Source organism: Emydura macquarii, unplaced genomic scaffold, assembly GCF_026122565.2.
Source record: "Emydura macquarii macquarii isolate MOO-44397 ecotype Brisbane River unplaced genomic scaffold, CSIRO-AGI_Emac_v2 contig_3470, whole genome shotgun sequence".
NCBI classification, from domain to species: domain Eukaryota; kingdom Metazoa; phylum Chordata; order Testudines; family Chelidae; genus Emydura; species Emydura macquarii.
In genome coordinates this window covers 235,976-251,394 of record NW_027133607.1, presented here as the reverse complement: position 1 = coordinate 251,394, position 15,419 = coordinate 235,976, and the positions used below count along the sequence as shown (strand labels likewise).

Below are 15,419 nucleotides of genomic sequence, written 5' to 3'. Positions count from 1 at the left end.
TCTTGTCGCCTCTCTGTCTGGGGTGTGTCCTAGCCAACCCAAATTGACATACAGAAATATCAAATACATCCATAACTTTCATTTTACATACAATACATGAACATAAGTATTAGTATCTTACTCAGCACAATATATTCTTTCTAACAGTGCCTGACATGGTATATCGTACATGAATCATTATGATTTTGACATATTAATGTTAACCAATATGACAAATGCTCTCCCCCCCCATCTACCCAGCATGACATCCCCAATGTGAGACTGGTGTAGAAAGGAGTAATCGGAGCTCCTGAATACACCTCAGGGGCCCTTCTCATTCAGACAGCATGACAGTCACATAGTGATTTCAAGGCAGGTAAATGTGCCAAATTATCCTGGGAATGTTTCTTCTCCTACAGCTGATGCTTAGTTTCAAAGGCGTGAATGTTGTCATAGTATTCTCTTGCCACTTGATTTGCTCTCCTGCCTTCTTGTGCTGAGTGAGTTCATGTGCTCTGTAATATCCACCATCAAAGCAAGGTCTTGAAGCCATTCATTGTCCTATAATTCAGTGACATCTTTCCCTTTCTGATCCATAAAAAGGTAGATCTCACAATGCAATTCAAAAAGGTGCTTCAACACAACTCCCTGACTTATAACTCTGAACGGCAGTGTGACATGGTAGTCCACAATGAATGTCACATTCTTCCAGCAGCAGGCTGAACTGTCATGAGTTGAGACCTCTAGCTTGAATAAAACGTACAGTTTTAACAATCATATTCATCATGTGATACATTTTCAGAATTTCACTACAGATAGCTTCTTGATGTAAAATACAGTGAAAACTGCTAAACTCCTGATTATGGTTGAAAGTTTGCAATTTGGCTTTCAATTTTGTTGCAACTCAGTTTTCTTACCTACCCTGTCTGTGGCCAGACACAGAGTTCTTGTCCAGTCCACATCCAGTTTGTTCAGAGCTTCCACCAAGTTGATAAATTCCGTGTTAGTCTGTATACAGCAAAAACAATGAGAGTTCTGTAGCACTTTAAAGACTGCATCTGAGGAAGTGGACTGAAGCCCATGAAAGCTTAAGCCTGCTGAAATTAAATTTGTTAGTCTTTAAAGTGCTACAGAACTCTTGTTGTTCAAGTTGATAAAGAGATTATTTGCTGTTGTGTCTACAATTCGACAAGGTCCTCTGCTACGCACATGTTCTCATCAGCTCCATGAATGAACACGGCTAGCTGAGACACATCATTTATATCTGTGCTTTCATCAATTGCAATTTGAAAAGCAGCAAAGGATTTTGCTTCATCCTACAGTTGACTGTTCAGATTCTCAGCTAAATCATTGATTCTCTCAGCAATTTTGTTACTTGAGAGGCAGATATTTGCAAAAGCTTACCACTTATCTGGACACAGTACTTCTACAGCTTTTAGCGTGAAGTTCCTCACAAATTCTCTCTCAGAAAATGGTTTTGATGTCACAGCTATTTCATGAGCAATCATATAGCTCGCCTTAACAGCACAATCACTTACATGACAAGCATTAGTAAACACCGATGGCTGCTTTTTCAACACCTGTGCTAATTCAGAGTATTTATCTTCACACAATTTTCCTGGGTACTTATCATATTTCTCATCCTTGTTTGCTTCATATTGTCTTTGAATATTGTATTGTTTACACAGCTACCTGTTGTTTACAAATCAAGCACATGGGCTTTGCATTCACATCCACAAAGAAATATCAAAGTCTCAATTTCTCTTGAAACACAGGACATTCATGATCTACGTTTCTCTTCATGGATAAGAACGTGATGGCCATGTGTTATAAGCTGAATAAAGAAATGATGGAAGGGACGAGTAGAAGAAGGGTATCCCCTTTTCTTTTCTTTTCTTTTCTTTTCTTTTCTTAATTAAGGGGGAGTCCACCAGCTGCAGGAGGCATTCACTCTTTGACTTACTTGAAGTTTCCTTCTCTATGACTTTCCAGGTTGAGGTACCTCATCTCCAGCCAATGGTTAAGTGCTCTTTACTGCCATGTCTCCTCGCCTGGACACATATCAACTTCCACCAGATTTATGCTTCCCCAATGCCTCTTAAAAATGACCGAGCAGTTCTGCACATGTGTGCAAGGTTTGCTGGATTGCTGTGCCAGAGTCCGAACTACAGGGGTGTGATTTGCAGAGTGCACCAATGTGTTGGGCTCTAATTCCTCCGTGTGGGACCTGCTGGCTCACACTAAATGTTCCTTAGTGTGCATTGATCTAGTCTGGTTTGAAACAGGACTGCACCAATGCACACTAGCAGGGTCCACATGGGGAGTTACAGTGTAACACACTGATGCACTCTACAAATCACACCTTCATAGTGTGGACTCTGGAGTCATGTAGTGAAGCCCAAAGAATCATGGGAAGTTCGTGGGCCAGATCCAGCCAGAACCCCTGTGTCATGTCAGAATAAGGCCCAAGGATTAAGCAGTGACAGAGCTGTGCAGGACATTGAAGGGACTCGTGAGGTACCATGAGAACAATTTTAAAAGCAGTACAAACAGCACAGCCAGTTTTGTTTTGTTTTTCAGAAGCTCTGTTTCCTTTTTAATCTCAGCCCCTTTAGAAGGTCATATGTTTGCTTCCACTTGTGTGTGTATGCGCGTGAGGACCAGTGGATAACGTCTTTGTCTATTGTGTTTCAGTCCCACAAATTAAGGCCCAGCTTTGCTGCTTTGTGGTGTTGTGATGGCAACAGCAGCCAGAAAGCTGGGATAACTATCCCCAGATAATGCTTTGTAGGAAAGGGGAATATCTGGATGGTATAGAGATGGTGTAATGGCTCCTTCGCTGCTCCTCTTCCCAATTCAAGGGAAATATCCAGGGAAGAGGGAACATGGCCAGAGTATCCTTACAGCCCAGTGATTGTGGCTACCTTATGCGCTATTGGCAGCCCACACAACTTAAAGCAACCACAGGGCTGCTGTAATAGTTGCATCTCAGGACCTTATGGCCATCTTTGCAATAATCCCTGTCCCCTCCACCTCACCATGCCACACTGAGCACTGAGAGGCAGGTCCTGAGGATCTGGCCCTAAACATTTAATTCAGTCTCTTCTCCTCTGGTATCCTTGGGTTTTTGGCTCAGTGTAAGTGTTGTTGAAATACTTTAAATAAGAGTTCATAAACATCTGAGTGAAACATAAAAATGTGTCTGAGTTCTGCTATAAGATAGTGTCAAATTCAGCCCTAGCCGATCACTATAGACTTCAGTGGAGTTGCTCCCACTTATCCCAAGGCTGGTTTTGCCCAACGAATGTAATGATGTTGAATCGCCCCATATGTCTCAGATAATTTCCTGGAAACTCCACATCTGGAGTGCATAATGGGTTTATAGAAGAAATGTGTTAATTTGTGGTAGGAATTTGTACCAGTTTCTTGGCAGAAACTGTTCCAATACTATGTCGAAAAGCTGCTCCTCTTGTGCTGTAAAATGTAACAAGTTTAAGGCCTGGCCCTGGAAGGTGCGGATTGTCCACAGCTTCCCCGACTTCCCTGGGAGTTGGCAGTGCTCAGCACCTCACAGAGAACTCTGAGCACCTCGCAGGCTCAAACCCTTATCAATGGAATCACCCCAGGAGGTAAAACCTTAACTTACACGGCCCAGAAATGCACTGTATTTAGTTAGAGCTGTATTGTTTGTTAATAACATAACAAATTATTAAAAGCAGATGTATTGAAGATTAGCAAAAATGTAGCACATCGGTGTCTGGGGCATGATTCTGATCTCAAACCAGATTAACATCAGTGCAACTCCATGAGCTCAGTGAAGTGACTCCTGATTTCCACCAGTGTAACCAGGCTCCTAGTTCATTATTCTCAGGAGCGCAATTTTGTTTCTAATCAACTGGAGCCAAATCAACATTGGTGTAACTCTGTTAACTTTAATGGCATTTACTCTTTTATCATAGTTTATTTCCTACAGGACATATATAAAAATGCTCTATCACTGAGATTTTTTAAACTACAGATTAACCCTTTACTGCATCTATGAAAAATGTTTTGACTGTTCTACATAGTACTTATCACATATACTTGCATATAAGCCAATCCTTGTGTTTTAGCACCATAGAATAAAGACTATATATAGGACCTATGCATATAGGTCAATCCCCTTATGTCTCTGGTCAGGAGAAAGAAACGAGCCATAGTTCCTGCTTGGAGTATCAAAGGAAAGGAATGGTTTCAGAGATGGTACACGCAATATCTGACGGGGAGGGCCTCTTTGGCAGATTGCCTTAACAGTAGCATTGATTGGTTCCCCATAGAATCCTTCTCAATCACAAGAATAGGTTAGCTTGTACAGCCTTTGAAGTATGATTTCACATTTAGGGGAAATGATTGAGGGTTCTGAAGAACCCCTCTCACTTTAAAAATTGAATATAATAAATGTAAAGTGGCAGCCAACAAACATTGTTCTTTGCTGAACTCATATATTAAAAACTGTTTGTCTCAAACTTCTTTCTAGCCTGAGAACCTGCTGTACTATAGCCAGGATGAAGAATCCAAAATCATGATCAGTGACTTCGGATTGTCAAAGATGGAGGGTAAAGGGGACGTCATGTCCACAGCCTGTGGGACCCCAGGATATGTTGGTAAGTGGTTGGGTCATAATTACCAGCAGTTATTCCAGGGTACATTACAGAAGCCTAAGTGAAAATGGTGGTAATATAAGGGAATGCTCTTTGTTCTCTGGTGACTCTGTATAGTAGGTGAAACATTTTGCAAACGTGGCCAATTTGGGTTGTGGGATTAAGCTCTATAATTGGATTCCTTTGAAGGGTGAGCTATCTTGAAGACAGTGCCTGTTGTTGAACTGGAAGCATGTGAATGATATCCTTTTAATCCATGTCTTTTTTCAATCACATATGAAACTGAGATACCTTAGCTACGGTATCATTTTATTTTTAATGATAAAGGATCAAATTTACTAAATTCCTTCCAAGAGAAGTATTAGTAAGTAAAAAGGATGAGCTGCATTTTTTCTGAGGTCTCAAATAAACCTCTCATCCAACCACATTGAGATATAGACTCATAGAAATTAGAGATGGAAAAACCCTAGATGTAGTCCAGTCCCCTGTGAAAGTGCCAGGTTATTTCCCTTTTATATGCTCTGATGCTTTGCCCAGTCCAAGATGTTAATGTACCAGGATTCTGTGTTGCACTGCTGGTCAAATTAAATTCTCCCACCCTTTTACCAGCATAGTTTAAAAAGTATAATTAAACAAACACTGCAAAATATGTTTGCAGGATATCTTTTTAAAAAACTTTATTTAAAAGGCACACATTACATTTCAGAGGAGCATGCAAAATAGCTGTAGCTTTTCCAATACTATGATACTATAGTAGGTTACAGGGTAAAATTCATCTCTAGTATAATTCCTTTTAAATAATTAAATTGAAACAATGGCATCTGTTCCAGGGATGCATTTAGCCTGGTGTTTTTACCTAGGAAGGATATGAACTTTAAGGTTTTCAGTAGCCAGAAGTAAGTGTTCTTTGTGTCTGTGCAGACATACAGTGTTGTGTGTATGGTCAAAAAAGACTGGATTCTCCTACCTGTCTTCTGATCCTAACCTCCGGGTTTCTAGGCTCGGCCTGATTCTTGGTATCTGGCTCTCACTTCCTGACATTCTGGTTCTGAACTCTGGCTGGTGTGTGGACCCAACCCTATGCTAACCACTAGGCCCAGCTGCCTACATCCCAGCCCAACCATTTGTGCAGAGCATACAGTCATCCCCAAGGGGGTGGGCCCAGTGTGAGAAGTGTGGAACTAGCATCCCAACTGCTGCCTCCAGAGGCACTGGCTGTGCCCGAATGGGCAGCCTGCCTCCAGGCGGAGAACCAAGCACTGCAGACCCAAGTTGTGCAGCTGACTTAGAGAGTCGGCTGCTGTGGGATCAAGTAAGCCAGCTTTATGTGGAAAGCCCTTTGCTTCGGACACAGCCCACAGTGCTCTGCCCTGAACAGCGACCCACAATACCTCTACTAGAGTGATTCAGTAGGAGTCGCCAGACGTTCTGGGGCTTCATAAACCAATGTTATCTTCTGTTCCTGTTGTGTTCCCAGACCTACGCCTTTGTCCCAGCCAAAGTGGACTTTGTAATCAGTCTGCTGATAGGGGAGGCGTTGGACTGGCCCCCCCACTTGCTGGAGAGTAACAGTCCAGTTCTGTCAAATTGGAACGCCTTCCTCCAATACATATCAGCAATCTTCAATGACCTGCATCGTGCCCATTTGGCCGAAGCCACTCTAAAGCAACTCCACAGGGGCAGGGTACTATTGCTTCCTATGTTTCACACTACCGCCACTCATTGCAGATGCAGACTGGTATGATGCGGGGCAGCAGTTCCTGTTCTGGTGGGGTCCGAGGGAGGATATCAAAGATTAAATGACCCGTGTGTAGATGCCCACAGGTCTGGATGCCTTTACTGACCTCATCATCTGCATAAATAATCAGTTACAGGAACGGAGAGATGAAAAGGGAGGGTATCTGCAGCCCCCCTGTCCACTTACCATTGCCTCGGTGCCTGTTTGACCCATTGAACTAATTCAGGTGGATCTGGTTCATTGACCACCTGAAAAAAAAGAATGATGCCAACTGCACTATGTATGCTTCTGTTGCAGTGAACCTGGCCACACCATTTCTGCCTATCCCATCTGAGCCCCAAGGAACCTGGGAAACGAGTCAGTAAGGGAAACTGGCCTGGGCTCTTTGAGAAAAGAATTCCCCTGTACCTCAGTCCTGACTAGAGCACTCACCCAGCTCCATGCAGGGGTTTCCCACGTGCAGGTGCCTATCCGGCTATGGATCCTTGGAGAGTCCCAATGGATCTCCATCCAACAGGACCACATCAATTCGGGAGCAGCCAACAATTTCATAGATGCAGCGGCAGCCAGGGTTCTGCAGATTACTTTGCAACACGAGACCACTCTGGACTTAATAGAAAGTAAAGAAGGCTCCCCTCTGTCTTCAGCTCCAATGATCAAGAAGACAGTCCTGGAAGCTGTTATCCAGGAGAAATATTGCAATTTGGTGAAATTCAATCTCCCCATTTCCCTCCCATTCTTGGCATCTCCTGGCTGACCCATTATGATCCCCTCCTTCACTGGCAAGAACAGGAGTTCAGTTTCCTATCAGAATTCGGATGGCAGTATTGTCGGGAGCAAACTGAAGTTGCCCTAGTGCCTGGGCCCTGGAGAGCTTAAGGGGAGATGGTCACCCAGGCAGGGATGCCCACTGAACCAGTGTTGGAACTCCCCCCTTAAACATTGCAACCACACTGACATATTTGAGAAGAAGAATGGGATTATGACTGCCACCACAGAATTGCAGCTGGGAGCAAACATACCTTTCAGGCGGATTTATGTCATGTCAGGACCGTAGCTGGCTGCGCTCATAGACTTTAAGGCCAGAAGGGACTGTCATGATTATCTAGTCTGACCTCCTGAACATTGCAGACCACAGAACCTCACACACCCACTCCTGTAATAAACCAATAACTTCTGGCTGAGATACTGAAGTCCTCAAATAATGATTTAAAGATTTCAAGTTACAGAGAATCCATCATTTACACTAGTTTAAACTTGAGAGTTACCCAGGCCCCATGCTGCAAAGGAAGGTGAAAAACCCCAGGGTCTTTTCCAGTCTGAGCTGGGGGGAAATTTCTTCCCAACCCCAAATATGGCGATCAGTAAGACACTGACCATGTGGGCAAGACCCCACCAGCCAGACACCTGGGTAAGAATTCTCTGTGATAACTCAGAGCCCTCCCCATCTGGCGTCGCATCACCAGCCATTGGAAATATTTGCTGCTAGCAGTTGCAGGCCAGCTACATGCCATTGTAGGCAGTCTCATCATACCATCCCCTCCATAAATATATCAGGTTCAGTCTTGAAGCCAGTTAGGTTTTTTGCCCACATTGCTCCCCTTGGCAGGCTGTTCCAGAACTTCACTTCTCTGATGGTTAGAAACCTTAGTCTAATTTCAAGCCTAAACTTGTTGATGGACAGTTTATGTCCATTTGTTCTTGTGTCCACATTGGCACTTAAGTTATATAACTCCTCTAGCTCCCTTGTATTTATCCCTCTGATGTATTTATAGAGAGCAATCATATCTCCCCTCAGCCTTCTTTTGCTAAGGCTAAACAAGCCAAGCTCCTTGAGTCTCTCATAAGGTAGGTTCTCCATTTCTCTGATCATCTTAGTAGCCCTTCTTTGCAGCTGTTCTAGTTTGAATTTATCTTTCTTAAACATGGAAGTCCAGAATTGGACACAATATTCCAGATGAGGTCTCACTAGTGCCTTGTACAATGGTACTAACACTTCCCTATCTCTACTGGAAATACCTTGCCTGGTGCATCCTAGGACTGCATTAGCCTTTTTCAAGGCTGCATCATATTGGCATCTCATAGTCATCATATGATCAACCCATACACCCAGTTCTTCTCCTCTGTCACTTCCAACTAATAAGTCCCCAGCTTATTGCTACGTGAATGTCTCCAAGAGAACCTGGCCAGAGGGTTCATCTGCAAGTCAACCTTGTTGGTCGGTGCTCTTTATCAAGAAAAATGATGGCAATGTCTGACTCTGTGTTGACTACTGAGCCTTAAACCAGGTAACCATCAGGAATCAGTTACTACCTCTGATTCCAGAATTAATTGACCATGTAAGAGCTGCACATATATTCACCAAGCTGGACATCTGGGGACCCTACATTCTTGTGCGCATCAGGACCAGGAGCGAATGGACAAGTACCTTCTGAACCCATCATGGCAACTTTGAATTTAGTGATGCAATTTGGGCTGACAAAAGCCCCTGTGACCCTCCAACATTTTATTAATAATGTGTTACAAAACACATTTGATCGGTATGTGGTGGTCTCCTTGGACGATATATTGGACAACCCTGAACAGCGCACTAGTCTGAAATGTTTCAAGTCCGAAATGTCTCAAGTCTGAAATGTCAGCATGGTCTCTATACCAAGCTTGAAAAGTGTGCATGTGACCAGACCTCCACAGAGGTATTGGGCTTTATCCTTCCCCCAGAAAGAATCAAGATGGACCTGCGCAAGGTTCAAGTTGTCTGCGATTGGGCAGCGCCCCCACAATGTATGCAACCTACACTGTTTCTTGAGTTTTACAAATTTCTATCAACAATTCATTCCAAATTTTTGCACCCCTCACCTCTCTACTCCAGAAGAACGTCCAATTCCATTCATCCTCTGAGGCCCAGCATGCATTTGAATAGTTGAAGCTTGCCTTTGTCACTGGTCCCAGATGTCACACAAGCTTTTGTCATAGAATACAACACCTCCAGCATGGTAATTGAGGCAGTTCTCTCCCAAAAACACGGGCCTGAGAAAGTACTGTGTCCATGCACCTATTACTCTAGAAAACTTGCCCCTGCAGAACAAAATTACAAGATATTCAGTAAAGAACTTCTGGCAATCACAGGGACTTGTGGCACTCCTTTGAGGTGTAGCACGCCTACTTAGAAGGGGTGCATCATCCACATCAACTATTTACTGACCATAAAAACCTGGTGTACTTGCACAGGGTCAAATCCTTGAAACACTGGCAGTTCCACTGTGCCTTGTTCGTCTGATGATTCAATTTTGCCATTACATACTGCCCCGGGACCAAAAATGGAAAGGCCGATGCCCTGTCCCGAGAGGGAGAATATGGTATTGACTTCCAAAGCCACAGCCAGGAACTGGCCCACATTCTCAAACCTCGAAACTTCCTTAAAGCGGTGTCCTACCAGGATCTGTTTACACTGATCCATTCTGCCTCTGTCTCAGGGATTCTGTCCAATGCACTGGCCATTATAAACAAGGAGCCACAGAACACCTGGGGGAGAACCATGTTTGTGAATAGCTGATCCTTCAAGAGTGGAGATCCTACAGGTATATCATGACACCCCTCTGGCGGGACACTTTGGGCTTTCTAAAACCCAGAGGTATCATCCTGTTTCTTCTGGGGTCCCTGAATGCAACCCACAACACAGGCATTCGTTGCTTCCTGCGCTATGTGTGCCTGTATCAAGGCATCGCACCACAAACTCTGCAGTCTTCTCCAGCCTCTGGAAACCCTACCCCAACCCTTGGTGACTATTGCCTTTGATTTCATCATAGAATACTGGAATCCAACAGATTCATGATGATTTTGACCATGGTAGACCATTTCACTATGATGTCCCACTTCATTTCATACTCTAGTCTACCCTCCACTGAGGAAACTGCCCAGCTATGGATAAGCCACATAGCCTGTCTCCATGGCCGACTGAATTATGTTACCTCCGATCAAGGGCTAAAGTTCATTTTCCCATTCTGGCGTTAGGCCCCACACTTACTGGGGATCCACACATACCTCTCCACCACCTGCCATCCCCAGTCAAATGGCCAGACAGAGAAGGTGAATCAGATCCTTGAACAGTGCCTGCAATGCTATGTCAGTTATCACCAAGCTGATTGGTCCTCACTTTATCCTAAGCAGAGTTCATGTATAATAATGGTGACCACATACCCATAGGTCAAAGTCCTTTTTTTTTTTTTTTGCCACCTATAGGCACCACTCCCAATTTCAGCCAAAACTGCCCATGACCCCCTCTAACGCAACTGCTTCAAATTGGGTACAGTGGAGCCATCAAATCCAAAAGAAAGTGCGGGGATACCTCGAAAAAGCAACAGCATACTACAAACAGTACGCAGATCAATGTCATGAGAAGGGCCCCATCTGTTCAGTGGGACAAAAAGTATGGCTCTCAATGGAGCACCTGTGCATGGACAGACCCTCTCGCAAGCTTGATTACCATTTCCTCAGTCCCTATCAAATTTGATGACAAATTCATCCAGTTACCTTCAAGGGTACCTTCACCTCTCCTGATCCCTTAGAATCCACCCGGGGTTCCATGTATCTCTCCTAAAATCATACTCAGAGAACTCATTTCCCCACAGGATCCAACCACCGCCACACCGCCAGTGCATGTACGGGGCCATCAGGAATACATCATTCATGAAGTCTTATACTCCAAACTTAAGTGAGGTAGGCTCTGGTATCTAACTGACTACGGTCCTGAGGAGCACACCTGAGAGCTGGCAGAAAATGTGCATATCCCCACATGAGGAACACCAGCACTCCTGACTGGCCCACTCTCCCTACTTAAGCCAGAAGGAGGAACAGGAAGTTTTCTGTACAACTCTGCTGCACTCTGCTTTGGACTGCTCCCCCAGCACTGCCTGCTCTTGTCTCCTGATTCTGACCTCCTGGTTTCCTGACTTGGCCTGATTCTTGGTATCTGACTATAGGTTCCTGATCTCGTCCCCTGACCTTCTGGTTCTGAAGCCTGGCTAGCGCAGAGAGCTAGCCTCCTGCCCTAAGCTAACCACTGCCTAGCTGCCACATACCATTCATTGAAAGTACCTTTGCTTTGGACCTTGGCTAAGGGAAGCCTTGTTGTATTTGTGTTTTTAAAGGGGCAGGATATTCTTTACTTTATTCATCTGTTGTGCAATAAAACCACCGTAAAGGTGTTTAAACTCAATCTAGGCATCCTTTTCCTCTTCCTATTACTCTTCTGCAGTCTTTTTTTTTTTTTTTTTGGATTAAAAAATGGGAATCAAATTCATGATGTAGTGTAACTGGGTGCAATTCTGTTCACTTGGTTTGAGTTGCACCTGTTTATGCCAAATATTAATTTGGCTCTGAATCTCATGGGAGCAGGATAGTAAGGGATGTCTTTCCATTCTACTCTGGCATCCTACGTTAAAATGAATATATACGAAGGCCTTAATCCTGCAATCAGACCCATATGGGTGTGCTCTTGTGCCCCATGCAAAGTGTTTTTAACACTCTGCTATGTGCATTGTTTCCAGTTGTTTAGAAACCCGCATGGGAAGTTTAATGACTTTGGGCACTGCCGTTTTTGTTTAGTGACTGCCAAATCACCTGAATTTACATACATTTAGGAGGAAATAGAAATCACTCAGATCCCATAGTGATAAGCCTGGTATAAAACCCTGAATATAACAGAGCAGAGCCTATGCCACAGTGAGGCAGGTTCATCCTGGTGTAAATCCATTGAATCACATTATCTCTATATTGCACAAAATACACAAGATTTTATCTTGGTAACGTTGGAAAGAGAAACAGATTTTCTTTTGTCTTGATCATTTTGCAGCAATCATAGCCTTATATCTCTTATTACTTTGTGAAACATGAGATAGCCTGCACTAGGTTACATTCTGAACCCTACTTTATTTAATCAAGCTGAATCAGAGACCTTGTTTTTGCAGCTTGATAGAGGAATTGAGCAAGAGCTAAACCAGCACATTTGATCATTCTTCATGTAGTCTGCTCAGCTCTCTTAATTAAAATGTTTCCAGGGGCCACTGATCAAAAACAATGAGTCTGTAAGAAACATCAATTTTAAGCTTCTGTTTGTTGAAGAGTGGCTGAAGATGAGGGAGTCTGACTCCTATGTGGCAGAGAATAATCTCATGCTGCCTCTTAACATTTCCATTTACATATGGAGGCAAGAACTGATATTCTGGAAATAAAGCTCTTCTGGTCACATAAATAAAAGTTCTGCCACTTTAACTGACACTTAGGGAGTTTTGATCACTCACTGTCTGGGTTTTGATCCACCATCCCTACCGAGGTGACTCCATACTTTGTTATTATCTTACTGATGATAGTACTTTCCAACCACAGCATTAGGTCTCCCTGGTAGATTAAGGCAGCTCATCATCGAAGCGATGACTTGATTATCTGACCTCTATTAGGAGGGTGGTGATGCAGGATGTGGTGCAGCCGTATTCCTTATGGTAGATAAGTCTTGTGTCTTTGAGAGCCATTCCCAATCTTTCTTTCTCTATTGGACTATTTGCCTCACTACCTATGTTCATTTTATGTCAGGTTTTCATTATAATCGTGCACATTGACACTTGAATCTTACTTATTAAATATCCTCATACAGGATACTTGTGCCTTATGTGCACAAGTCTTTGCACTGTAGATTTCAAGAGGCTTCAGCACATGCAGACTTACATGCTCAAGTCGTTACGTCAGCTAACACAAATGGCTCCCCTCTTCATTTGAACTCTCTGTTACCTGAATGAGTTCCGTGTCCTCCATTACATTTGGATTATAGTTGTGTGGTTAAAGCTCAGGGTGGACAGTCCAAAGATTTGGATTCTATTCCTGACTTCACAGACTTCCTGTGTGTCTTTGGGCAAGTCACATAAACTGCTCTGTTGTTCCATCTGGAAAATGGAAATAATACCTACCCAGTGCACCGAGGTGTCATGACGAGTCATTCATAAATGTTGTAAAGCTCTTGGAAATATTTAATGGAAAGTACTATAGTGATCAAAGTTGTTGATATTATTTATTAAAATTCACACATACGCCCAGCTCCACAATTTTGTGTAGAGTCATTGGATAATACAGAGTGTGTTTCTATCTTTATAAGTTCCAGAGGGGTAGCCGTGTTAGTCTGTATACAGCAAAAACAACGAGAGTCCTGTAGCACTTTAAAGACTAACACATTTAATTTCTTATGCCTGCAGAATTTAAATGTATTAGTCTTTAAAGTGCTACAGGACTCCCGTTGTTTTTATCTTTATAAATTTATGGGAATAATTCTTTTCTAACAGTTATATTTTCATATCTGCCTTTCTAATTTTGTGTTTGCTTTACAGCAGCCATTACCCTTTTAAACCCGCATTCTCTTTTCTTCTCTACAATTCAAAATCAGCCTACATTCAGGCCATAGACCCCACTGCTTCATAACACGGGTTATGTTGATTCTGACTCAGATGGTGTGAGCCAACACAGCACACTTGCAGAATTCCTAAAGACCAGACAAATTTGCATTTGCAACATATTTAGAGTTTTGTTCCATTTTTTCCCCCTCTTCGGTAGAAGCTAGCTCCTCTTTAGTATTGTCTCTTTTCCGTCATTGGTTGCCCAGACAACATCCTCCAAGCTCAGTGAAATTGTGCCGTCAGTCACCATGATTATGCCTGCCACTAGTCCACTGCTTGTGCTACACCTGATTGCACATCTGCATATTTTCTCTGCAATTTGCCTACATCAAACAGCTTTCCTGGGTTGAAGTATCACCAGAATTTTCAGCAGTAGCCTAATGGCCCTGCATAAATGTAACTTTCCTTCCTCCCCAGTCCCCACGACACAAAATGAATTATTATTCAACTGTGTATCAAGGGAGATAGTGTGGCCTAATGGATAGTGTGTTGGACTGGGACTCAGATGACCTTGCTTCTGTTCCTGGTTCTGCTGCTGGCCTGCTGGGTGATCTTGGGCAAGTTGCTTCACTTCTCTGTGCCTCTGTTTCCTCCTCTGTAAAATGGTGGTAATGATAGTGACCTGCTTTGAGATCCACTGATGACAAGAGCTGTACAAAAGTCAAATGGTATTGTTATTATATAGCCAGCTTTAGATCTTTAAGGCCTGGTTCTGATCTGACTTACACCAGTGTACATCATAAACCACAACACTTAAAGTCAGTGAGCAAAGGTTAACAGTTTTAGGGGCCAATTCTGCCCCTAAACCTGACACAGTGAACTGTAAAACTTTTAGCTTTTTGGCACGCTGAAAATGGGTAATTTATTCTTACTCTTTGCTTCCTGTCTCTTCCCCAGTTTCTGATCCATGATAGTACTGTTCTGGTTAGCTTCTTATACTGCACCCAGTACCATGGTATCTGAATATCATAGTTAGTTAAATTCCTTAATAGTCTCATGTGAAAAAGCCTTTTGAAATTCAAATAAGTTATATGTGCTAGTTTTTATCCACTATTGTGCTGACTCACTCAAAAGATGTTAGTAGATTGGAGAGGTGAGGTTTTCCTTCATAGAAGCCATCCTGGTTTTAGTCCCTATCACATCATGTTAATCTAGGTGTTGATTAACTGTCTCTTTTTAATTATTGTTTCTGCTAGTTCACCTGGTGCTGCAGTAAGCCTCAGTGGCCTGTAACTCCAAAGATTATCCCTAGTGCCTCTTTTAAAGATAGGTACAACAGCCAGTGCTTTGGTATTATAGCTGATTTTAATGAGAAATTGCCTGTTTTACCACTTCATTCTTAAACCCATTGGGAACACATGGCTGAATAACTCCAGGCAAAAGGAACTAAGGGCTCAGGTCTGTGAGGTTATCAATATCTATTATTATTATTTAGGATTTATATTGTGGTAGGGCCCAGAAGCCAACCCAATAGGGATTCCATTGTGCTAGGCACTGTATAAACACTGTGGTCTTGTCTTCACTAGGTCAACAAAGGCGGGCTCTTAGCACGAAGTCAAATCCTAGTGAAGACAAGGCAGTTTGTAGTTTTAACTCAAGTTAGCAGGTCGAGGTTCCCCCCAA

At 43.0% G+C, this 15,419-nt stretch overlaps 1 protein-coding gene across 1 annotated transcript in view; it reads left to right on the top strand.

Moving 5' to 3' along the window:
• Nucleotides 1-15,419, top strand: part of CAMK1D (calcium/calmodulin dependent protein kinase ID) — a 298,770-nt gene that overhangs the window by 240,010 nt on the left and 43,341 nt on the right. Inside the window, exon 5 of the mRNA XM_067534910.1 lies at nucleotides 4,496-4,622. Coding sequence (XP_067391011.1) covers nucleotides 4,496-4,622 — 127 coding nt within the window. The remainder of the gene's footprint in view (nucleotides 1-4,495; nucleotides 4,623-15,419) is intronic.